General features: G+C 38.3%; 1 protein-coding gene across 2 annotated transcripts in view; it reads left to right on the top strand.

Annotated features, from left to right (window-relative positions):
• JAKMIP2 (janus kinase and microtubule interacting protein 2) overlaps positions 1 to 26,957 on the top strand; it is a 170,084-nt gene that overhangs the window by 117,559 nt on the left and 25,568 nt on the right. Inside the window, exons 4-17 of one of the 2 annotated variants that reach the window (XM_081232487.1) lie at positions 1,518 to 1,727; positions 3,561 to 3,659; positions 4,891 to 5,037; positions 6,132 to 6,272; positions 8,341 to 8,397; positions 9,318 to 9,437; positions 10,374 to 10,502; positions 13,203 to 13,286; positions 13,970 to 14,032; positions 16,540 to 16,638; positions 17,935 to 18,033; positions 19,944 to 19,997; positions 21,316 to 21,381; positions 25,638 to 25,706. In XM_081232487.1, the coding sequence (XP_081088613.1) occupies positions 1,518 to 1,727; positions 3,561 to 3,659; positions 4,891 to 5,037; positions 6,132 to 6,272; positions 8,341 to 8,397; positions 9,318 to 9,437; positions 10,374 to 10,502; positions 13,203 to 13,286; positions 13,970 to 14,032; positions 16,540 to 16,638; positions 17,935 to 18,033; positions 19,944 to 19,997; positions 21,316 to 21,381; positions 25,638 to 25,706 (1,437 nt within the window). The remainder of the gene's footprint in view (positions 1 to 1,517; positions 1,728 to 3,560; positions 3,660 to 4,890; positions 5,038 to 6,131; positions 6,273 to 8,340; positions 8,398 to 9,317; positions 9,438 to 10,373; positions 10,503 to 13,202; positions 13,287 to 13,969; positions 14,033 to 16,539; positions 16,639 to 17,934; positions 18,034 to 19,943; positions 19,998 to 21,315; positions 21,382 to 25,637; positions 25,707 to 26,957) is intronic. The other variant, XM_081232488.1, reaches the window with a different exon arrangement.

Raw genomic sequence — 26,957 nt, 5'->3', positions numbered from 1 at the left:
CTGAATGCCTTGAATGTAGAAAAAGATCAATAAATTTCAGTTATAATGATGAGGCTGATTATATGGGTGTAATGGGGTGATTTCCCAGCCAGTTCAGTTATGTAGGGTACATAAGAACCAAGTAGGAGCATACAGATCTGGAGCTACGGTAAACTGGAAATAAACCATAGATGACAGATCTAACAAAGGAATGTGCTACTTAGATAAGAGTAACACTGGACTCAAGTCTCCTGCAAAGAGATAAAATAAAGACAATGCTTTTACTTCCAAATTAACAGGACAGTGTTTGATTACTGGCCAAGTTATCAGATGATGTCACAGCACCATGCCCTCCCAAAAATGATCTAAAATTTTATCCTGTGACTTGGAGGCAGTAGCTCACAGAGAGTTACATGTGGGAAGATGTGATTGTATAATACAGTTTCTATTCCAAATATATATAAATATGTATTTTGGTCTTAGGAACACAGCAAAGAAAGATTTATACCAAGTGATTTGTTATATATAAGGAGACATTTTTATAAAGAGGAGAACAGTATAATATTGTTTGTATTAAATGTGTCTATTCTATTTCTATTTTTAAGATTCTCATGGAATATAATGAAATGAGAAGAAAGGTTTTACCTAATGGCTATGCTTTCTTCAGAGATTGTTTACAGATATTAACTTCACTAGCCCTCACCCAGGGATGGCAAAAAGTTTTTAGTCCAGTGGAACTCTGATCAACTGGTATCAAATGCTTTTAGCCTTTAGTTGAGAAGTATTTCTGAGGCCATGCCCAGGCTTAACAAAAATGCGTGTTGGGATCAGTAAATATATCCCACAGATATAGGTGGGAAAATAGTGACTAATATTACCAGGTATTTTCTATTCCAGTTCTTGTCCCAACCATGGTTTTCTGACTGTAATAGTAAAATGGTTGCTAAGAACTGGCTGCTCTGAAAAATGGATAGGAATGGAAAGAGCCATACAACATGAACCATGGAAGGACAAATTCACCACTTGAATGCAAACATATTGGCCTTAGGAAATGATGAGGCTACTGGAAATACTGTAGCTTCTTCAGTTACTAATGACCTGTTCATAGTTGTTATTGCTATTTAAACTGAACTCAAAAGTTATTCCCCCAAACAGGAGGTAACATCACACATTATCCTGGGAAACATTGTAGTAGAATATTTAGCATCTGTCTTTATTAACACTAATGACTTGTTTTAAAGTTAACTTTTGCTTTCCATATCCAACCAAACCAGACTGTTTCAAACAATATATTGAATCGCAGCACCTACATAGTATATACTAGAGAGAAAAAATTACCCTCCTTGACACCTAATTAGTCTAGGATGGCCGTTCATTACATATTCTTGCCTTGTCTGATTCCTGAATTCAGTATACTTGTCATATTCATGATTTTTTTCCCTATATCAATCAGCAGAACAAAAGTTAAGCTCATACCATTGTAAAAATGCATTTTGCAGCATTGTTAAATAAAATGTCATGGGTGTCATTTAATTCAGATGGATGAAATCAAAGCCAAGGACAGAATCATCTTTTCCCTGGAAAAGGAACTGGAGACCCAAACAGGCTATGTACAGAAACTTCAACTGCAGAAGGAGGCTTTGGATGAACAGCTCTTTCTGGTCAAGGAGGCTGAATGTAACATGAGCAGTCCGAAACGAGAAATTCCTGGAAGGGCAGGAGATGGCTCTGAGCACTGCAGCAGTCCTGTAAGTCTATTCAAGTTGAAGTTAAAAACTCAGGAGTCATCTTTTATTTAGCGCCTAAGTTTTACTTTTCACTTAAGCTCTTTTCCTGTTTACTACAGAGCAATCAATTCCACCTCCTACTATAAAAGAAGCAAGTATCTTGGGAGCAAGGTTTTCTAAACTCATAGACAACAAAGTGGTCTGTACTGCATTAGCTGATCACAAGAGAATTACATATATTTTAAAATCCTTCATAGAATTTTTCTAGCTGTGATACCTGTCCAAACATCAGCATATTATAAGAATCATAAATTAGATGAAAATACTTTGCCTCTTGCCAAGACTGGTCATTTTCCCTTGTATGAACGATTGAATTGAAAATTGGTAAAAATGGTTATCATGTACAGGGGTCAAAATGTATAACTGTGTAAAAGACTAAACCATTTATAATCATCATCTGAGAGCTTCAAGTCTGATTGAGTTTGACACTTACTTTCCTGGATTTTCCTTATTTTATATGAGAAATTATTTTCAGAAGTTTAGTGATAGAAATCTGCTTGTATATAGTTCACTTTCATATCTTATACCTTGAGAATTATTTAGCACTAAAAAAGATGACAATGTATTTTTTAGGAACAGAGGTATGTTCCAAAGTAGTACTTAGAACTGACCAATAAATAATTTATGAATATATGTGTATATATATACATATATCCCAGTAGGTGGCGGAAAGAATACTGAATTAGGGTTCAGTAGATGTAAGTTTTAGTTCTATCACTGACACTTACCTGCAGTGTAGTAAAATTGTCAAGAGAATGGGCTCCAGAGTCATACCCTTTAGTTTAAATCCTGGATCTGCCATTTGCTGTGTGACCTTAGGCAGATCCTTTGACTGCTCAGAGTTTCCTCATCTGTAAAATAGAGGCAATAGTGGTATTCCATAGAGCTGGTCTAAGGTTTAGAAGAAAAGATATGTAAAATATAGAACATAGTGTCTGGCACACAGCATCCAATACATATTAGTATAGACCTTGAACAACTTATGACCTTCCTGAATCTTACCGGTTCTGCTGAATCCTCTAGGATATTGTGAATCAAGGAACAGAGTGTGTGTGAAACTGCTTTGTCAACAGTACAGCACTATCAAAATGTAAGATGATAATGGAATTGCAAGTATATAGGTCCTATGGACTCTAGAGCACAGAATTAATCTATGACTGCTGTGTGTAAAGTGATTCCATGACTATTATGCCAGTGGGGAAGCCAGCTGATCTGGGCAGAATCTACCAGCGAAGTCTATCCTATAATCTACTGTCTTCTATACATGAAGGTAATGCACCAGCCTTCTGAGTCTGACCTTTTTCTCCGGGGTATGCAGGAATTTGCAAATCCCATCCCTATATCCTGCTCTATCCTCTCTTTGGCTAAGAGTAATAGCAGGACATCTGTCTAGGCTGTGGGAAGCAATGTGCAGCCATGACACAAGGGATGAACCTCATGTAACCATGAACCTCATGTAATCACAGCGTGACCTTGGTCTCACAGCTCACAGATCTCATAAACTGATCCAACCATCTACCACTTCCTTTGCCAGGAGCCAGGGCTCCAGGGAGTATCTGCCACACGGAATTCATTTACAATTTCAAACAGGCTTGATCTTAAACCCAAGCAGTGAATATTGGGGATTGGAATAGGGTAAATATTTACTCTTCTCTGAATAAGAGAACATTTTACTCTCAACTCATGAGCCAAATGAAAGGAACCAAGCCTATTACTTTTATGAGCAGTATTCTAAAATTTTGTGAAAAGTATTATTGAAGAAATAATACTTTTAATTTTAATTTTCATGTGTAGGATTTGCGAAGAAATCAAAAGAGAATAGCTGAGTTGAACGCCACTATAAGAAAATTAGAAGACAGGAATACCTTGCTTGGAGATGAACGAAATGAATTGGTGAGTTCTAAGCAAAATTTTTTTATTATTTTTTAAACATTTTGTTATAGTAGTATATACGATGTTATAGAATTATAGCACAATAAAGAAAAGTGCACAAATAATAAAGGTATGGCTCAGTAAATATGCCCAATGTGAAACACCCATATAACCACTACCCAGATGAATAAGTGGAAGATTACCAGCATCTCAGAACTTCCCCTTTGTGTGACCCCTTTCAATCACCATCCTTCTAAAGTTAACCACTATACTGAATTCTCTCACTATAGATGTCTATCACAATTTTTAAAATGTGTTGTAGGGAATTCCCTGGTGGTCCAGTGGTTAGGACTTTGACTACTGGGGCCTGGGTTCAATCTCTGGTTGGGGAACTAAGATTCCCGCAAGCCGTGCGGCCCAACCAACAACAACAACAAAATGCGTTGTAAATGGAATCATATGATAATTACTCCTTTGTGTCTGGCTTTTTTGCTCAGCATTACATTGGTGAGAGTCATCCACTGTGTTGCATGTAGAATTCATTCATTTTCACTTTCTATCATATTCAATTATATGTGATATAATTATATATTTATTGTAAAAGTATAAACAATATATGATATGTATATACAATTATATGATAAATATATATATATTCATCTATTGTTAATGGACATTAATGTTGTTTCATAACAATTTATAGCTGTTAATTGTGCTGCTACATGTCCTGGTGAGAAAATATGTTCATGTCTGGGGGGAATATACTAAGGAACAGAATTACTGGATCGTAGAGTATGCATACAGTCAGCTTCAGCAGTTGCTACCAGTTTTCCACAGTTGTCTTAACAGCTACATTTCCCCCAACAATGTTTGAGAGTTGTAGTTTCTCCATGTCTTTGTCAACATGCAAAGATAATTGGTCATTTTAGTCATTTTGGTGGGTGTGAGGTATATTCTTATTGTAGGATTTTCATTTTTATTTTCCTTCTCACTAATGAGGTGGAGTAACTTTTCAAATATCTATTGGCCTTTTGGGTATCCTGTGTGATTTACCCTTTGTCTTTTGCCCATTGCCTCTTGTGCGTTCATTTTCTTATTAGTATTAGGGATTTTTTACATCATTTTTGGATGTTTGTGTTTAAAATATCATGCTCTGTGCCTTACATTTTACATTCTTTTTGGTGGCTCTTGGTATAGTGAAGTTATTTTCAGCCTCTAAACACAAGGGACACATTGTCTTATGTCTTCCCAGTTAAAACGCGTGCGGGAAACCGAAAAACAATGTAAACCTCTTCTGGAAAGGAACAAGTGCCTCGCCAAGAGAAACGATGAACTGATGGTGTCTTTGCAGCGCATGGAAGAAAAACTAAAAGCCGTTACCAAGGAAAATTCAGAAATGGTGTGTACCACAGACTCTGCAAAACTGCAGCTTCCTTCTTTTTATTACTCTGTTAACCTGACTTCCTGGTCTTTCCCAGTTTATTTTTAAAATACAATGCTATTTGTGAAAGCTTAGATTTTTCCCTTATGTAAGCAAGGAACACATAAGGAAGAAATCAAGAGAAGGTTGCTGGCTCTGAATTTTGTGGGGTTTCTAAATTTTGCAGAACAATGAGAGCACTTCCAGGAATCTGTACACTCTCCAAATGCTCCAAAATAGAGAAGCAGAGTTTCAGCCTAGCTCCTCAGCCACAGAAACCTCCTTCCAGGATAAACAAGGTCCTACTGTACAGCACAGGGAACTATATTCAATATCCTGTGATATTCCAGAATGGAGAAGAATATGAAAAAGAATATATATATATATATATAACTGAGTCACTTTGCTATATAGCAGAAATTAACATTGTAAATCAACTAAACGTCAATAAAACTTTTTTAAAAATTAATAAAATTAGGGGGCTTCCCTGGTGGCGCAGTGGTTGAGAGTCCGCCTGCCGATGCAGGGGACACGGGTTCGTGCCCCGGTCCGGGAAGATCCCACGTGCCACGGAGCGGCTGGGCCCGTGAGCCATGGCCGCTGAGCCTGCGCGTCCGGAGCCTGTGCTCCGCAACAGGAGAGGCCACAACAGTGAGAGGCCCGCGTACCACAAAAAAAAAAAAAAAAAAAATTAATAAAATTAAAAAAATAGAAACCTCCTTCCAAGAATTTCACTAACGTGCACTTTGTGGAACCGTACAGTGGGTACCCCACATCTCCTAAGATCTTGCATAGTAACTGAGAATAGATGCCATCATTTGAATTATATATAGAGGTGACGTGCTAACGTACTCCTTCACAGACTTCCCGTCCAGCTGTAGAGATCTTCAGACATTCCCAATGATTTCCACCTATTACAGCAGACAAAATGTACTTGAGGGTGTTGGTGTGTGTGGGGGCCATTTTCACATTTAGCTGTAGCCTCATAAAGTTTCTATAGATGTTTTATGTTAACCACTAAAGTTTGGGATTTTCAAAGTCTCCACCTGCACTTTCTTTTTTTTTCAACCCAGAGAGAAAAAATTACATCTCATCCACCCTTGAAGAAATTAAAATCTCTGAATGACCTCGATCAAGCTAATGAAGAACAAGAGACAGAGTTTCTAAAACTTCAGGTTATTGAACAACAGAACATTATTGATGAGCTCACAAGGGTAGGTCTTGATTAATCTATAAACTCTAAGCTGTTTCGAAGGACAAGTAGCCAAGAAATCAACATACACTAGAAGCACTTAATAATTTTGGTAACACAATTAATAGCTGCAAAGCACATTAAAATAATTCCCAAATGCATTATAATGTGAGTAGGTGGATTGTGTGATGTATCTTATAATTGCTTTCCAGTATCAAGATTCTGAGGCTCAGAGATTAAATATTTTGCCTACAATAACAGGACCATAGGTCTCTTGTTTCCCAACACCTGATTCAGTGTCTGGCACATAGTGGTAGTTTAATAAATATTTGTTGAATGAACAACAATATCATAATGACATAACAGCTGAAATTCCAGTCCAGATGTTCTGACTGTGACTTAAGTACCTGCTGAAGTAGGTAAAGCAGTTGTTACTCCCATCTGCATCTGGCTGAGGCCTGTGTTACCTACAACTTTGGGCTGAGACCTGTATATGTGTTTGGATTTTCCTCTTTGCCTCTGTCTTTATTCTGTGAATGACATCTGTGATCACTCTTCACTTCAGGACCAAGCCAAGGCTTACAGAGGTGAACTAGTGATGGGGGAGTTTCAAGCAGTAGTCTCCAAAGTAGGGTGAGCAAGATGATTTACTGCCATTGAGGGAAGAAAAGATTATAAATTCTGCTTTATAATTATTTATGGTTCACCCTTTTAAAATTTTCCATGTTGAGTGTATGTTATAATGCATATGCTACATTTGGAGGGTCATCTAAGTATAAATTTTAAAAGTTTTGGATATATTAAGGTTGCATGATCAAATTACTTTTACTTATAAAGGTGAAAGACGAAAAAGTTAACACCACTGGCTTAACCAGATTATTTCTTAAACATGTGCTTCAATGCTCTATGCCCTTCACTTCACTTCAACATCCTTAATAACTCATAAATCTCACAGATTCACTAGTCCAGGAATTTGCTTGGCTTTGAGTATCCTGAGTTTAAGCTAAAAGTTTCTTACAGAATTTTGAGGCATGTCTAGCAGACTTTCAAGAAGACATAAGTGTCACTTATTCCATCCACTTATTTAAAAAATATTTATTTATTTATTTATTTATTTATTTGGCTGCATCGGGTCTTAGTTGCGGCACACGGGATTGTCGTTGGCAGCGTGTGGACTTCTCTCTAGTTGTGGTGCACGGGCTCCAGAGCACACAAGCTCAGTAGTTGTGGCTCGTGGGCTCTGTAGTTGTGGCAGACGAGATTGCCCTGCAGCATGTGGGATCTTAGCTCCCAGACCAGGGATCGAATCCGTGTCCCCTGCATTGGAAGGCGGATTCTTAACCATTGGACCACCAGGGAAGTCCCTCTATCCACTTTTGAATTTGTACAGTAAGTATATGGAGTATTCAGCAGGTGGACACCAAAGTCCCAGGATATCTCCTTTCACAAAAAGAATGAATTAAGAAATCGATCGTTATTTCTAGATATTCTTTGAATTCCCCAGAACATTCTAACGAGGACCACCCCCCATCCAAAAAAAGAAAACACTAGATGCTTCCAACCAAGCAGATACCCTGTTCCCATTTTCAGAGGCTACAGGTGAGAACAAGGATCCAAGCATAGTCAAAAGATAGCTTTCTGTGCTTTTCAAGTGATTAAGTGAAAAGAATGTTTTATTCTTTAAAATAAAATAATATTTTTTTCAACACCTAAATTTAAAATAATTTGGGATCTGAGAAAATTGAAGAATTGTGCTTTGGGAGAACATGAATGACTATTTTGTTCTTGATTTCAAGTATAACACACTTGAAATCCAATTAGCAACACAGTGTGCACAGTGTACTTCCTGACTGTGAGGCTCTCAGATCCACATAATCAGGAAAGGTTGTAGAATATTCTTCCTTTGAAAATACTTAAGTATCAAACCCAAAGTTGCCAAAATTTACAAAACATAATCTTATTTTAAATAGAAATATGTAATGCCTCAGGGGAAAAACAACTCTGTCTTTGGGGAACAAACAAAAAACAAAACCCTACGGGGGAGATATGTACCAACTCAAGATCTGAAAAGTCGTTAATCTATTTTCCAGGACCGGGAAAAGCTCATTCGTAGGAGAAAGCATAGAAGAAGTTCCAAGCCAATTAAGGTAATGAGAAAACTAGGTTATCAGGCTTTTGCCACACACAGAGCCAGAGAAGTGAGGCTTGCCAAGGAATCTTCCTGCAAAGATGTGATAAATCAGATGTTCCTGAATTGCAGCAAACCCTGGGGTTTATCTGCCAGAAGAAAACCTCTTCTCTTGACAGTTCTCAGAAGTCCAAAAATGATTGCGTTGTGGATCTTAACCTGAAAGGGTTTGCTTTAATATGAGTTCCTCTTAGTGAAGAAGCCACTAGGTTTGACATAGAAAGGGTTATCTGACAAGCTGGAGAGTCACACTCCAAGAACATGCAAGAGATACTTATGATCTGATGTCTCCCCTGAATAATATTAGCATCTGGTACCCATCCTATAATTGATTAATATATTTTCATTATTCACTTGGGCAATATTATTGATAATGATACTCTCAATCCATGAATATCTGTATAGCCTCTTATAATCCACAAAGTTTTGTTATTTAATTTGTCAATGTGTTTGATTTTTGCTTTTAACAATTGCATCATTTGATTTGGATGTGGAATTAGATGATATGAGTTGATAATCCCCTTCCCATAGATGCCTGGACTTTCAGAATTCCTTGATTATATTTTAAATACTGGACAGAGTAAATGACATAAAATCATCATGGTATAAAATGTAACATAAAAGAGGATACAGTGTTTTTATGAAGAGCCCAAATATTAATGAATCTTCCTCCGAAATATCAGAAGTGAAATAACGTAGGACAAACATTTATTGAAATTATTGTGTTCATGCCTAATATGTTTATTTCATCAAAGAAGCATTAAAGGATCTATGTCTTCTCTGTTCATTTGCATGTTTGCCAGTTGACAGTGCTTTAATAATATGTTGACTTTCCCCACTGTTAGTTTTATTGGTAAATATGTACTGTCCCTCCACTAGAGGCCTGTTTTGGACCCATTTATTGGCTATGATGAGGACTCCATGGATTCAGAAACATCATCCATGGCCTCATTTAGAACAGACCGAACGCCAGCTACTCCTGATGATGACTTGGATGAAGTAAGCTTTTTCACTTCTCTCATCTTTTATGATATTGTCACCGCATCTTTCCTTGAAGGGGGAGAAAAACCATTTCACTTTTTATCTGCTTTGTGAACAGCACATAATCTCATAATAGTGACCAATTTTGAGACTGTGCTTGACTTTGTTACCTCTTAGAAATAGCTTCACCTATGTTATGTAGCCCTTGTAGAAACTTCTCTGAAGTTCAGCTCTGTAACTTGAAGACTTCTTTCAAAATAAAATTATTCTCTCAGATTCTTCATCCAGAGGAGGCGTGAACCAAAGAAGAAGCTTAGAGGAACAGCTTTTAAATAAGTCTAAGACAGTGCTTAGCCAAGTTTCTTTGTCGGCCACCTTCATCTGAACTATCTAGGGGGTTCAATTACCATGAAAGTTCCTGGACCACACAACTCCTGACTCCTGCAGGATCTTGAGGGTGGAACCCCCAGATCTGCATTTTTTACTTGGTGATTGTATTATGCTCTGAAGTTTAGGACCTAACGCTGTAAAACTATGTTTTTATAATTTATCTGGAGAAGAAGTTGTTAGATATGAATGTATTGAAAGGAACTGAAACTAAAACTCTGATATCATCTCCTCAAATATGGATCCAAAATCTGGGTGTACATTTTTCTCATTTGGATCCAAAATTGTCTGTAATCCAAGCCCAAATGGGTAATAATCAGAAAGGTATAAATAAGCAAATGCTTCTCTTATTAATGAGTACTTAAATATTTCTGAAATGCGCACCTAGAAAGTGTCATAGTATTTGTGCCCGTACACATACTTTAAAATTAAGAGTAAAATCACATAGAATCCAATATCACACAAACCTTTATTACTCTTTAAAAAATGGACAAATGCTAATATTTCACATTGAACACAGGACCTGAACATAACATAACTATTTTTCTACTTTTTTTTAACCTCAAGAGTCTAGCAGCTGAAGAATCTGAGCTACGATTCCGACAATTAACAAAAGAGTACCAGGCTCTCCAAAGAGCCTATGCCCTCTTGCAGGAGCAGACTGGAGGCATCATTGATGCTGAAAGAGAAGCCAAGGTTAGTGTACATCTGGGAGAGTGCCCTGAATAGGCTTGCGACAGTCACAGCATAAAAGTATTGCAGACATAAAAGTACCAATAGGGTAGCTTTCTCCCTTCTTTCCACTGCAGTTTTGAACTGCTTTATCTTTTATGTCAACAAACCTTGGATCTAGAGACATTAGAACCAGCTTAGATTGATGCTTTTGTTCCTTTAAAGATAGTTGAGTACATAGTTCTTATTTTTGCTATTTGAAAACTTATATTTTCAAAGCTAAACAATGTTGAATTTGGTAATCCATGTTTTTTAGTTTCTTGCTTAAATAAAAAAAAACTTTTATCTTTCAAAAGCAATGGTTAGCCAGTTCTTTTTCTGAGTTAATAAGTGCACAGCATTACATTGACAGCTTACTGAGAATTGTCACTAACAATATCTCACTTAACCCTTGTGCCAGCCCCCTAAGGTGGGTATTTTATAAAAGAGGAATTTGAGGCTCAGAGAGGTTAATTGAATTGCCCCAGATCACACAGCTAATAAATGCAAAACTGGGATTCCAAGTCATATCATACTGGGTCAGTTGTTTTTTCCATTATGTTGCAACTGCCTCTCATAAGTCTGTTTTTTAAAAAAACCACATACATAAAAAAAAAAAAAAAAAAAAAAAAAACCACATACAGTACTAATACTTGACATTATTGAGTCGTTGCTGTGTTTCAGGCATTGTACTGAGTACTTTCTATGCATTATCTCATGTAATCCTAAAACAACTCTATGAGTTAGATGCTATTATTAACTCCTTTTTACAGGAGAGGAAATAGTAGCCCAGTAAAAGTTAAATATAGCTTAGTTAGGTTAAAACCAGGGTATGTAGCTTAGATGAAAGCTAGGATATGAACCTCGTCCTTCCGAGTTCAATCATAACCACCATGCCATAACTTCCTCATAGGTTAGTTTACTTGGGGCAAGAAAGAGTGTGACCATCCAGTGATTTTATCCTACTTCCTAATTAGAAGGTCTACAATGTACTGAGGAGTGTTGTAGGAACTACTGTTAGTTGGTTAGTGGGAAAGGATAGATATTATAGCTATATTTTTAAATGGTAGCATACATACATACATGCACATACACATACATAAGAGAGTAAATATTAAAGAAAACCCACCGTGATTTGGAATAGAAAGGTAAGCAATCATTAGGAAGGGATGTGTGTGTGTGTGCTTTCATGTCTGTGCCATAATATTGTAAGAGTTGTGGATTCCTATATCAATTTTTACTACCCGTTCTTACCAGCGTAGGATTGGTCAATTGAAATAACAGCATATGCCTTGTTTTTTGTAGAGGTGATGACATAGAACCCAGTTCTCTTTCTCTAGTCTCACTCTCCCATCAAAATACAGGTTTAGCATTGTTTATGGCCATTAAAGTAAGACAACTTACTATTCTGAGCAAAATAGTCTAAAACAAATCAAGATGTTGGGAAAAGAGTAGTAGAGTAAATTCAAAGAAAGTAGAGATGCAAAAATAGTTAGTATAGATGAAAAAGTATCAGTGAAAACAGAAGACCTAATCACTTCAAGACAAGGAAAAAAAAATAGTTATACTCAACACCCATTCAAAGTTAAAATAATTTTTTTTTTTTTTTTTTTTTAATTTTCGGCTGTGTTGGGTCTTCATTGTGGTTCACGGGCTTCTCATTGTGGTGGCTTCTAGTAACAGAGCATGGGCTCTAGGCACACGGGCTTCAGTAGTTGTGACACACAGGCTTAGTTGCTCCGAGGCATATGGGATCTTCCCGGACCAGGGATCGAACTCGTGTCACCTGCATTGGCAGGCGGATTCTTAACCACTGTGCCAACAAAGTTAAATTAAATCTTAGCAAATGAAGCTTGGAATTTTTTAACCTGATAAAGGTAAATATAACATTTAACAGTCCGAAGAAATATTCTCCTCACAGTGAATAATAAGAAAAGAATACTTACCATCACTGATTTTGTTCAAATTTGTTGAACCTATCCAGATCATAAGACAAGGAAAAAAATATATGTATGACCAGAAAACAAAAAAAGTTATTTTTCACAAAAAGTAGGATCATATTAAGAGAGAATACAAGTGAATCTAAAAAATTACTAGACTAAATGAAATAAGGTTGTTCCATACAAATCAGTGTCCCAAACTGCTGTTGTGCGCACATGTGCGTGCACACACACACAAAACACATGATAGATACATATATACATACCTACATACATAGATTTGCATTTAGATTTAAATATAGGGCACAAAGTTGGCTTTGAAAGAATGGAAGGATTTTGGGGAGGCAATATGGGAGAAGGCTTTCCAGAAGGGGAAGTCGTTCAAATAAAGAGAGAAGCGGAGAGGTACAAGACATACTTAGGGAACAAGGAGATCACCAGCAGGTAAGGGATGGACCCTGCATTGATAGTGGTGGGAAAAGATTGGAAATATAAGAGAAGTTCTCAAACCCCAAGCTAAACAGTTTGAATTTTAACCTGATGATAAAGGGAGCCACTGAAATTTGTACACAGAGAATTTACGTTGTAAAAATAGATTGAAAATGTTCTTTGGTGATAGAAAATTCTTTTTTTTTTTTTTTTTTTTCTTTTCTCAGTTGTTGAGTTCTAATCAAGGAACATGAGGGGAAGAAAAATGTTGAGTTGCCATTTTACTTACTGAGTTCTGGAATTTTGATTTCACTAGGCTCAAGAGCAGCTCCAGGCAGAGGTGCTAAGGTATAAAGCCAAAATTGAAGATCTGGAAGCGACTCTGGCTCAGAAAGGGCAGGTAGGCATTTGGTTGCTCCCACTTCTGCAGATGCAGACAATTCAATCTGACCTTCCTCTAGATCACCCTGTGCATGGGCCCATCCAGGACACGGCTTGGCTCTCCACAGTGACCTTTCTCAAACTGTGTCAGAATGTTAAACTCTCTGTTTCTGTCCCTGGTGTTTTGTTGGCCAGAGTGTGAACCCAGCTACAACAGTGAATAAGGCTGGGCAAGAGAGAGAATGCCAGAGGAAGAGGAGCCCTGTACACATAGCCTAGAGTGGTCATGAGCTGCTAAGACCAAGACCCACCCCTCAAGCTGCATTCTTTGCCTCTATGCTACATTTATGGTTCTGCATTTTAATGTTTTCCATCCATATGTATCTAGCCTGTGTGCATTCTGACCCTTTTCACTTTTTGCCTGTGTGGTCACTTCTGAGTCCCCAGAAGGCTGGTCCTGGATTATTCAGACTTGAAAAGATAGGGATAGTGAGTGACAGTAAAAAGGGGGTTAAATTTTCCCGGCAACTTTGGCCCCAATGTCTTGGAATAAGGAGCAGGCCGGGGTGGGTGTCATTTACCAGTCGTTGGCAGGCAAACGATCCGGGTGGAGAGAAGACGGCCCTGGCAAAGTGGTTTGACGACACATGCTCTTTCATGCCACTCTGAAATGCTGACTGCGCGATATTCTTTGTCAAACAGGATTCACACTGGGTAGAAGATAAACAACTTTTCATTAAGAGAAACCAGGAGCTTTTAGAAAAGGTATGTGGGGCGCAACACCCTAGTGGGGTAGAGGAGAGAATGATGAGAGATCCAGGAGCAGCAGGGGGTCCTCTCAGGAGTGGCACAGGGGCTAGGGGACAGGGAGGCTTTTCTGGCGCTGTGCTCCCCTCTGCTGGGTGCCCAACTGCATTTCTGTCACTGCCATCACCATCAGTTGAGTGGCACGTGGTGTGCATGGCTCTGCGCTGGGCGTTGTGCCGACTTGAAAGGATGTGATCCCTGAAACCTATTGATTTGTTACCCATATATATATACTGTATATGTACTGTACGTATATATATACACACCCACACATGCACACATCCTATGTGGTTGACCATCTACAAGAACACCCTGTGAATAGGACTTGTTATTTTGTGCAAGGACATGCTGCAACCTAGCATAGACTGTATTCTTACTGTTAATTTTTTGCTAATGTTGGCTGCTTGTTTGTTTATTTTTTATGAAAGAACATTTCAAAAGATGCATCCAGAGCACAAAAGAGCATTTCCAGGAGGTTGGAACAAATCAAGATGCAAAGGCATGGCTTCGGCCCAATAGATAGAATTAATTTGGGTTAGCTGAACATAGACTTTTGATTAGGGGCAGTGAAATACAACAGAGATCATTTTAAGTTCAAACGTGGCTTTTCCTTTGGCATTTCCCTTTGATGATATGAAACAATTACAAAATAATCTCATATTATTCTTGACAGAAGGAGAATTTGAAAGCCCATTTGAAAAAGGGAAATAATTCTGTAGGATGATGTAGAGTTATATAGAAATTATTTTAGGATTTTTCCCGCCGATATTCACTAGCCTTGACAAGTAATAAAAGTTAACCGCAACACCCTGGTAAGCATGAAAAGGTAAAGAAGATGCTTGTCCTCCCCTCCCTCTGGTCCTGTCTCACTTTCTACATGATGAGAGACAGAGCTGATGTATAGAAGGGGGGTGGGTATTCCAGGATTGAGGACTGGTACTCTCAGAAAGGTTACGGGTCCCTCTAAAGAAACTTTATGGACATTAGCCCTGGTCTATGAATTGTAGCCACCTGTGAACCACTAATATGATGGCTAGTGCTAACCACCAGATCCAGGAATCTCCCCAAATATCCCATCTCTGATGTCAAGCCAAGATTCTAGGAAATAGTCAACTTCTAAAAACTTTCAAAAGTTTACTAGACCACAAAAATCTAGTGGAAAAAACTTGAGTTGGCTACATAAATTAATGTTACATAGTATCTCACTTTCCCCCATCTTTATTTTTCTAGAATTTTTCTATATCAGGAGGCCATGAGAAAAAGAAGATTTTAGTAGTCTCCGAGATGCCCAGTAATAAGTGTAATTATACTTATTTATCATCTAAAAAAATAATTCCCATTATGTCTTCTTTCTGATTTTCTTTGGTCTTGATTTCTTTGGGCTAAAAGGGGAATTTTTTGAGCTCAGCCTTCTAAGAGTAAAAGAAAACCAAAGTGACAATAGAGCTAAACATTCTACTTCAAGTGTTTATCCTTGAGAAAGTAAGATTTACCCTACATTAAAAAGCCCCTGATTTTTTATTTCTAAATTCAAGATTTTAAATAGTTACTGTACAGAAGGCCCACCCACACAGCTAATATCGAAGGCAGCCCCAGGCCTATTGCAGATCATGAAAATGTTCTGATCCCTTGTGGACACAGGCACTGTGTACAGGGCAAGGCAGGTTTGTACACAACTAACTTAATTCCATGCTTCATCAGGTTACACTAGATGTCCTACAGGAAAGCCCTATGGGAAAACAGAAGGGAGAGTTGTCACTTTGGATTGAGGAGCCAGGGGAAGGCTCTTATGGTAGGAGACGTCAAGGAAGTATAGGATTTCCTCATGTAGAAAAGGGAATTGGGGAGCCCTTTTCAGGCAGGGGTGAGCACAGACAGAGCTCCTGGAGTAACCAGAACATAGGGTAGATCTGGGTTTCTAGATTCAAGTGTGTGTGATCACATGTGAGTGTGTGTGCGTGTAGACATGACAGTGATAACACCTAAATCTGGTGAGCAGATTATTAAGGTTTTTGAATTTCATTGAGGACTTCGGCTTTATTTTGAAGGTAACTAGAATTCAACAAATTTTTGTGTAGGATCAGAGCTGTTTTAAAAAAATATTTCTTCAACAACTTGTAACTCCAGAAATAAGAGGTGTCAGTCTCCATTATTTGCACCATTAAATCTAGTTCTTGGACACTGTTCCAGACAGCAAGGGACAGATTCACTATTCATAGGGTCCCTAGACTTTATCTCAATGAATGGAGGCATCCTCCAGTATTTTCTTCTATGACCTGAAAAACTCAACCAAAGGATAACTAGAGGGAAGACCAAAGATTTATTTTATTCACATCTACTTGGGACTTTTTTTTTATGGTCTAGATGATTTATTCACCGTGTAAATGAATGCTGTCCATGCTTGCTTTGCAAAGTTGTAGATGCTTTTCGCAATGTCCACCTAACCTGAGGATTTACTTCATCAGATAGAAAAACAAGAGGCAGAAAATCACCGGCTCCAACAGGAACTGCAGGATGCCAGAGACCAGAATGAGCTGCTGGAGTTTCGAAATCTAGAGCTAGAAGTAAGGAAATGATGATAATGATAATAAAAATATTAACATGCACTGAACCCATTCTTTGTGTGAGGTACTAACTTAAGCATTTCAGATACATACTTTCATTGGACCTCACAACCACAACCAAGATTTGATAGATGAGGCAACTGAGGTTAAATAACTTGCCCAAGTCCTGTGACTAGTACGTGGTGAAGCACTGATGCAACTCAGAATTGTCTGCTCAGATACTGTACTTTACAACACTGTTGCCTTTATGAACAAGGCTAATGAATAATTTTAAAATAATTTGAATAATATATTTCAAACTTTATCAATATTTCATTGCTTTTAAATAATCATTTCCATCCTTCATTGAATTCTGACTCAGGAAAATATTACTTCAAGAATTATATTTTAAAATGTACTATATACAAAAATATTTTATTGGTAGACCCTTGAATTTGTAAGTAAACTTTTTATTCTGTAATGCATTATGCAAAAGGCTAAGAAGCAAGGTAATTTGTTTTAGGAAATACTTTGGTTAACTTGGCCAAGTTTCAATCTTTGTTTTTAAGTAAAACATATCAATCAAATCAGATTTTGATTATATCATGCAGAATCCGGCATAGGGTCTGGTTGAATGTGCGCTGATATGTAAAGGGTAAGAAAATTTCCCATTTGATTTCTTTGTTATTTTGCCAGCAATTTCTTCTTGAGGTTATTTTACATTAGGTTTGGATAAAGTTAGCAGTTGGTATGCTTCAGTGAAGAAGAGTTAAGTCATCTTTGGTAGCCCACAAATCTTACTAATAAAGCTTGAGTGGATTGAATATGCAAAAGACCATGAGCTGCCATAAAACTTCATGGTCAGAAGAACATTCTTTGTGATACTTGAAAGCTCTAAATATTCATGTAGTTTAAAATGGAACTCCACTTCCCACATTTCCTTGATCAAAAAATTTGCAAAACTGGCCGCGGAGCGGCTGGGCCCGTGAGCCATGGCCGCTGGGCCTGCACGTCTGGAGCCTGTGCTCCACGGCGGGTGAGGCCACAGCAGTGAGAGGCCCGTGTATCGGAAAAAAAAAAAAAATTGCAAAACTGGATGACACCATGTTAAATTCTTCTCCCACATCTCTTAGTTGACTTATTGGCTCTTTTCCATTAAATTCAAACATCCAGATCTTGAGTTCGATTTTTTTTTTGCCAAATGGCATATTGATAAGCTGCTGAAATAGCATAGAGGCCACAGACAACTGGTTTAGTGATTAATCAGTAGTTGCTTTTTTTTTTTTAATTCCCATATATTCTTCACTGTATTTCAAGGAAAGAGAGAGACGATCCCCTCCATTTAATCTGCAAATTCACCCATTCTCAGATGGTGTAAGTGCTCTACAGATCTACTGTATGAAAGAAGGTGTCAAGGTAGGCAGATGTTTCCTTGTGTATGTTGTCGACAGTAGAAAAACTGGGAATTGGAAAAGGGGAGGTTGTTTGTGACTGTTTTGTCTTTTGGTCACTGGCTGTCATTTTGATACAAACTAGGTAGGAACTGAAAATAGTCACATCTCTGGGAAAATCGACAGAACATACACAAAATAAATGTGTGACAGATGTATGAATGGTAACAGCAAAAAAATAGGAAACCATGATTATTTAGAACAGAGTAACACAAAGAGTGATACAGAATCAAAATATTAAGATAATTACCCTTGATTATCTGGAGGAAATATTAAATAAACTCAATATTTTAAGAAACGTATCTCAAGGATGCCAGATAAAAAGGTATTTGTTGAGTCCCTTTGTTGTGCTGTTCTAATCGCTATGGAATTCATCATCTTGGAATTTCAGTATTAGAAGAAACCTGGAAATCATCTTGCCCACCATCTCTTTTGATATGGGTGTTTTAGGGAGGATTTCACTTTTGGAAGGCCTTGGGGATTATAACATGTTGTTCACTTAGACAAAATATAATTTTATCTTTAGTGATATTGGAATACATTTTAAATATTAAGGTCGAGTGGAGGTGGCTCCATCTCCTGGAAAATATATTGTCCCTCAATGTAACAGAATCACATAGTGACTGACTATTCCAGAGGTAAGGCTAGGAAGCCTCCCGCTCTTTCTGGTCTCTCCTTACCTTCTGCATGGCCCTTCCTGTTCCCACTCTGAGCTGCCAAATATACCTGCTTTAGTTGCCTTCTCTCTACCTCTGAGATTGAGCTAGACTTTTGTATTTCTGGCAGTAGGGATCTGCTATACTGTTATCTGAATGTGAGTAAAAGGAGAAAGTGGTACTAATGGGGGGGAAATGAGGTCGAAAATTGTGCGTCTTTGACTTCTGTCTTAAACCACTCTCATGTTGTTTAAACTTCTGGCCTTCCTGGGCTGTGTGAAAATTTGTAAACCAAAGCAATTTTTTGATTCAACTCTAATTCAATGAGAAGCACTTTACTTTGTATTTTCCTTAGAGGTTTTGTTTTTAGATAAATCACAAACAACCTAATCAGTGCATGTAGTTTATATACAAGGGAACTCTTTTAAATGGAGTTCAGCTGCTTCAAATTGACTCAGCGACTATAATAAAAATCAGCTGTTTTCCATAGGATGGAATTAATGCTAAACACCTAAAAAATAGAACTGCTCTGTAGTTTTCTATGTGGCAGTCAAAATCTCAACTAGGTCAGAATTCCATTAATTAGAAAGAAATTGGTTGGTTATTTAAATTTCTTTCCTGTTACTTTTCTTAATACTTGAAATCTACCACAGTTGAAACAATTTTCAACAATTATAAGAAAAAAAGTTACTGAGCAAATCCCGAGTCCTTAGTACATCCTAGACGCTTTCATGTACAATCTCTTTATCCTCACATCAGCCTGTGAAGGAAGTATTTATTTTGCAGTTGGCGAAATTGAAAATGCACTGTTAAGTAGTTTTCCCAGGTTCACACAGCTTATACGAAGCAAAGTGGAAATGTAAAACCAACTGTGCCTGGGCCTCCCTGGTGGCGCAGTGGTTGAGAGTCCGCCTGCCGATGCAGGGGATACGGGTTCGTGCCCCGGTCTGGGAGGATCCCATATGCCGCGGAGCGGCTGGGCCCGTGAGCCATGGCCGCTGGGCCTGCGCGTCCGGAGCCTGTGCTCCGCAACGGGAGAGGCCACAACAGTGAGAGGCCCGCATACCGCAAAAAGAAAGAAAAAAAAAAAACCAACTGTGCCTGATTGAAAACAAACCAAGGAAGAGCAGGTCTCAAAATGTCCTCTCTAACTCAAGGTTCAGGCAGGCACTGATAGAATGGTAAGCCACGACTTGAATGAATCTCCTTGTTTTTGCAGGATGTGAACATCCCTGATCTCATAAAGCAGCTTGATATCTTGGGTGATAACGGGGTAAGTAATGAATTGATTAAGTGCAGTAAAGATATGAATTTGCCTAAAGAGAAGCAAGAAATAACTTGCCAATGCATCACGTGTAAAATAGTAGCAAGTGAAGGGAACTATACAAAGTATTTTGTAATAACCTATAAGGGACAAGAATCTGAAAATGTAGTTATACACACATATATATATGTACATATGTAGTTATACATACATATGTGTATAACTAAATCACTGTGCTGTACACCTGAAACTAACACAACCTTGTAAATCAACTATACTTCAATTAAATAAATAAATAGAAAAAAACAAAAAAATAATAGCAAGTGAGACAGCAGGTTCACGTAAGCATGCGGCTTCTGGAGAAGAATCAACAATCAAACCACTCAGCTAAGGGATTGTAAGGGCCTCTGGAAGGTAGTGGCAGAAGTGGGAACTGTTAAGGTGCTTTTCATGCGCAGTTTTCAGGTTTGAATGCCAACGGAGTCTGGGCTGATGAAAGCTAATTACCTTCTGACTGTTGCTGGGAGGCATATGAGGTGAAATTAATCAGTCATGCAGTTGCAAATGCTGCTAAATAGTAGGGTTGGTGGCAGCCCCATAAAAAATGCACTAGGAAACTATAATCCCTTGTCTTTCTAAAAACACCTTCCAGACAGGGTCAAGGCATATTAATTCAGTGGGAGGACCATTCACTGAGATACTAGATGAATGATGTATGTAGGTTGAAGTAGTCACACTATTTTTTTCCCTTGAAAAATTACCAAAGGAGAGAACAAAATCAATTGAATCACATCAAACTGCTATGAAAAGATTACTCTTTATTTCATTTTTTAAATATCTTTATTGGAGTATAATTGCTTTACAATGGTGTGTTAGTTTCTGCTGTATAACAAAGTTAAGCAGCTATACATATACATATATCCCCATATCTCCTCCCTTTTGCGTCTCCCTCCCACCCTCCCTATCCCACCCCTCTGGGTGGTCACAAAGCACTGAGTTGATCTCCCTGTGCTGTGTGGCTGCTTCCCACTATCTTTATTTCATTTTGGTTTCTGCTTTTCTTATGACTATTAATGCAGTATGCTTAGAGTGAAACATAAAATCAAGTCAGCACTAGAGATATAAAAACATCACATTTAATGTACTTTTTACAGGTTTTGAATGAACTCTTTGTTAAGAATTATTACTAAATAGAATAGGCCGTTTGTGAATGTTCCATGCATGCATATGTGGCAGGCAAGTTAGGCAGTATCTTCTGATAGTGTAAATATCAAAAAGTGTTTTCAGCTTATTTTCTTTCTCCCCACCCTTTCAACCCCCGCCACAGAATTTAAGAAATGAAGAGCAAGTGGCTATAATTCAGGCCAGCACTGTGCTGTCCCTGGCAGAAAAGGTAATAAATCATACTAACATTCAAATCATCTCACTGTCTGGCTTAACACTTGGGGTTGAAGGACAATCTCTTTGCACATGATTTTGCATTATTAAATACCTAATAAATATTTTATTCTTCAGGGTGATATAACCCAGATAGAATGAGAACACACAAAAGAAGAGTCTACACACTGATTTAGGGTGGGTGGATAATTCTTGCTTTGAAGTCTCTTAAAAATATAATTCTGTAAAAATGCAAAACCTGGATTACATTACTTAAGCCATCCTTACCAAGCTGGGAAACCAATAAAGAAGGGCTTTGTTAAGTGGTAAATTGGAGCATGGCTCTTTCTGTGGGCTTTTCCTTGGGTGTGTACATACCAGTTATTCCAACTGATTCTGTAACTTGGTGGTGGCTCCCTGCACCTTCATTTAGAAAGCCCAACCTGGGGACTGTCAGAAGAGCAACACTGAGCGTTCTCTCACCCCCTTGTGTCTAAACCTGGTAAATGCAAGAGAGAGAAAAAAGGAAAGAGCCAAGTGAAGAAACCTGGTAACTGGATGTATTCAGGGCACCTTGAGAATCAGCACATAGTTGACAGTCATGTGTACATGGCTGGATAAAGTAAGAACTTATGAACTATAAGTTCCTTGAGATGCTTTCTTAATTTCTAAATGCATAAAAAAGCATGTTGTAAATTAAATGAAACCATGAGCAAGCATTCACCTTGCTCCAGTCTGAAATGAGGGAATTCTACTGGTCAAATGACCCAGTTAAGTTACTCAAACAAAACAATGACATTTTAAAAAGTGGCAGAGGGAGAGGGAAGAATTGCTATAAAATAAAAAGTTACTTAAGAAATATTGAAATGGTCCTTTTTTGCATCCTGATTCAAGCAAACCAAGTGTGAAACAAAGGACATTTTGCTGACAACTGGGGAAATTTTAATATGGACCAGGTATCACATGACAAAAGGAATTAATGTTAATTTTTCAAAGTGTGGAAATGGTCTTGTAGTTATGTTTTTTTTTTTTTAAAGACCTTAAGTGTTAGGGACACATACTGAAGTATTTCATGTGAAATATCTGGGATTTGCTCTTTTAAAAACTTCCTCCCTTCACAATTTAATAACAAACCATATCACTTTCCCTTTCCTCTTGCGATCAAATTAATAGCACCACATTGTCCCTAACACAGATCTAGAATCTAGAATTTGGCAAGAGGGCCCCCTGGGAGCTGCCCTTACCTATTTCTCCAGCACCCCACTTCCTTCCTTGGTCACCAACCAAGGTCCAGCCATGCACAAATCCTTTTGGGGTTCCAGTCTCCTCTCTCCTCTCACTCTCACTCTCTCTCTCTCTCTCTCTCTCTGTCTGTCTGTCTGTCTGTCTCTGTCTCTATCTCCCTCTACATATTTTCATCCCTTGGTCCTTTACACTGTTGCTTTTGTCTAGATTTTCTCTTCTTCCCTTTCTACCTTTGTCTGGCTAAATCTTAATCATTAGACCCTCCCATACATGGGGAAGCCTTCCTATTCACCCAAGCCCAGTTAAGTCTTCTCACTCTGTGTTCCCACAGTGACCTGTGCTTCTGCTACCATGGCTTTTAACAACTGTAATACAACCACGCTTTTTTTTTTTTTTTCCTGTAGTTCACTAGACTCTACGCTCCACGAGGGCAACTCTGGAATCTGTTTTTTCACTCTTTGTTTTCATAGTTTTTCACACCAGAGCATCTCATCCAGTTGGAGTCATGAAGGGCTATGATTCTTTATTGCAAGCTTTCCCTCAAGCTTTATACTAAAAGCAGAAAGTACCCTGTAGCACGTAGGAGCTGTTCTAGTAAAGCTTTGACATATTAGTTCGTGCCTCCACTTACCTCCTTTGCAAAACAGGTGTGAGGGGTTCGGATTAAACAATCAAGGGGTGATGCCTATGCGCTTAGCACTGTGATTGAAAGTGAGGAACCAGCTGAATAAGACACAAGCTTGTCCTTAAAACACTCATGGTCTTTGCAATTCATAAGCTAAAGGCACCCTCCCCACCATGTTTGGGATTCACAGATAAACATTTCTACCTCCAAGTAATTGTAAATATCATCTTGAACTTCCTGAGACCACACATTTGAATTATCTCTCTACCATCTGAGAGTGTGACCTTTAGCCAGAGGTTGAGCCGAGACAAATTTCCAACAAGGAAATCCTATTGTGACTTCGTATTAAAAATAATAAGAGCAGTGACCTTATGTGAGGACATGTTACGGGCCAGGGACTATGCTAAATGCTGTCTGTGCATTATCTCATTGCTCCCCACAACCACCCTATATTCATCCACTATTTTCATTTTATCTGTGAGAAAACTGTGGCCTGGGCTATTCATTCCTCATCCTGCATCATCCATGAAGTCAGAGTCGGGAGCCAACATACAAATCTATAGCTAAAGCCCATGACCGGACTACTTCACTTCATGGTTCTCTTAAGAACATAGTGTGGGATTTCCCTGGTGGCACAGTGGTTAAGACTCTGCATTTCCAATGCAGGGAGCCAGGGTTCGATCCCTGGTCAGGGAACTAGATCCCACATGCATGCCGCAACTAAGGAGCCCACGAGCCACAAGTAAGAAGCCCGCCTGCTGCAACTAAGACCCAGCGCAACCAAATAAATAAATATTAAAAAAAAAAAACATGGTACACAAGAGAATTTGTTTCTCAATGGTAAATAGGCAGCAAGCAAGAGGAAGCATTTTAGTAAAGCTTGATGGTACACAATTGCAGTATGAGGCTGTTTACAAGAAACCCATGACTTTGGACTTAAATTTGTTTCATGAGGGAAGCCATGAGTATGTACAAGAGCTGAGAGATTAGCACCTCTCCAGTCTCCACGGCCTTTTTTCTTTCCCCATGTTCCTTACAGCCAAGGGGCTGTTGGATATGGTGGCCCCTTATGAATACCAAGGCTTTAGTATATAGAAAAATGCTCAGTACACCACATAATTTATCACAAACTAAGAAGAAATAGTTGGTAGTGAGGCAAATTTCTTTTTTTTTTTTTTTTTTTGCGGTACTCGGGCCTCTCACTGTTGTGGCCTCTCCCGTTGCGGAACACAGGCTCCGGACACGCAGGCTCAGCAACCATGGCTCACGGGCCTAGCCGCTCCGCAGCATGTGGGATCTTCCTGGACCAGGGCATGAACCCGTGTCCCCTGCATCGGCAGGCAGACTCTCAACCATTGCGCCACCAGGGAAGCCTGAGGCAAATTTCTAACAGTGTGGAAGTACAAAAATGAATGTTAACCAAAAACTAGAATGTATTGGTTACCTAGTACGTGCAGTATACTGTCAGTAGGACCTGAGGTTAATTACATCCTTTAATCTTTACATTATTATTAATCCCATTTCACAGATAAGAAAGTTGAGGCTTAGAGAAACCAGGTAACATTTCAAGGCCACATAACCATGAAAAGCTAGGATTGGGATTAGACCCAAGGTAGTCAGCCTCTAGAACCCACACAGTTAATTATTTGCCCAATTGCCTCCCTGAGGGATAAGCTTATGGTTAACTTGATGGAGACCCATTATAACAATTTATTCTCTGAAACCATATATGTGGCAGGCTCACACTATATTATTCAAAGTCTAAATTCATTCAGGGTCTTGATCTGTGCTAATATCAACACCATCTAACAGAACGATATATTAAGTGTTAGGAAAGATAAGTTCTTTCTGTGTGATTTAAAATTTGTCTCCACTCAACAAAAATGATTCCTCAACATTTAGCTGTAATCAGTGTCATATACTGAAAAAAATGCCATTTCTCCAGTCTCACCTGGCCTTCTTTCTTTCATCATGCTCCCTCCAATCATGGAGAATTAGACATACCTTCTGCTTGGAACTTGCCCCTCACCTTTGCTTAGTCATCTCTGACTCATTCCTTACACCCAGTGCAATTGTTGTTTCCAAGAAAGCCTCCCATAGTGTCCTCCAATGAGGGCAAAACATGTGTTGGTCTTATTCACCATCACAGCCCTAGTACCTAGCACATTGCCTCACACATGGTAGATATCAATGAAGGCTTTCGCTGAATGAAGAATGAATGAATGAGTGGAAATTTATAAACTTGTTTCTGAGCTAAGAGTTAAAATGTACCAAGTTTTCACTCCAATTCTTAGTCTGCTTCCTGAGATATAAGGGGAAGAGACTAAGCAGCTCAGGAGGCAGCACCATTTACACCATGTCAAGCAATCATGTCAAACACTTGTGTCTGGTTTACCCCTTAGTGGATCCAGCAAATTGAAGGAGCAGAGGCTGCCCTGCACCAGAAAATGATGGAATTGGAAAGTGACATGGTGAGTAAAAATGAGATGTCAGAAAACAAAAGAAAAATTGACAAGACAAATGGAAAACAACTGTTTTCTAGCAGTTGTGTCTGGCACGGATGGAAGTTTGTAGCCTTGCCATTATTTTGCGTATTGACTGTGAAACAGAATGCCCAGAAGTACCCCACAATTTCAAGTTATAGCCTCCAGAAATATCATGTTGTAATTTTGTAGTATTTCCAGAACTAATGCTGAATAAAATCCAGTTAGGTGTTCTCTTTCTTAGGCTAAATAATTTTTCCACCAAATTTACAGAAATGATGGGTGTAACTTTGGTATTAAAAATCCCCAAGCCACCTCACTCCCATTAAGATGGCTACTACCAAAAAAAAATAAACCAACAAAAAACAGAAAATAACAAGTGATGATGAAGATGTGGAGAAACTGGAACCCTGTGCAATGTCGGTGGGAATGTAAAATGGTGCAGCTGCTATGGAAAACCGTACGGTTAGTGGTTGCTCAAAAAATTCAAAATAGAATTACTATATGATACAGCAACACCACTTCTGGGAGTACACCCAAAACAACTGAAAGCAGGCTCTTGAAGAGAGATTTGTACACCTGTGTTCAAAGCAGCATTATTTTCTATAGCTTAAACATGGAAGCAACCCAAGTGTCTTGTCAATGGCTAAGCAAAATGTGGTATATCCATCTATGGAATATTATTCAGCCTTTAAAGAGTAAGGACATTATGACACATGCTATGACATGGATGAACTTTGAGGACATTATGCTAAATGAAATAAGCCAGTCACGAAAAGACAAATACTGTATCATTCTACTAATATAGGGTACCTACAGTAGTCATATTCATAGAAACAGAAAGCAAAATGATGGTTCTCAGGAGCTAAGAGGAGGAAATGGGGAGTTATTGTTTAATAGGTACAGAGTTTCAGTTTTGCAAGATGAAAAGAGTTCTGGAGATTGGTCTCATAACACTGTGAATATACTTAACACTACTGAAGATAAGAAAGTTCCTGTGAAACTTTTTTCTGTGAAACTTTCTTATCTGTGAATATACTTAACACTACTTAAAAATGGTTACAATTACAAATTTTATGTTGTGTGTAGTTTGCCACTATTAGCTTTTTTTTTTTAAATCCCCAAGCCTGGGAATTGGTCATTTTTAACTTACAGCAATACATAGACTTTTATAACAGTACTGTCATTACTGTTATCATTATTACTAAAAACCAGGTAGTGATTCCTATCAGGTTAGGG

Source organism: Mesoplodon bidens, assembly GCF_964165515.1.
Source record: "Mesoplodon bidens genome assembly, chromosome: 4".
In the NCBI taxonomy this organism is placed as follows: Eukaryota; Metazoa; Chordata; class Mammalia; order Artiodactyla; family Ziphiidae; genus Mesoplodon; species Mesoplodon bidens.
Note: the sequence above shows the minus strand (reverse complement) of the source record. Positions and strands in the feature narration are given on the sequence as shown.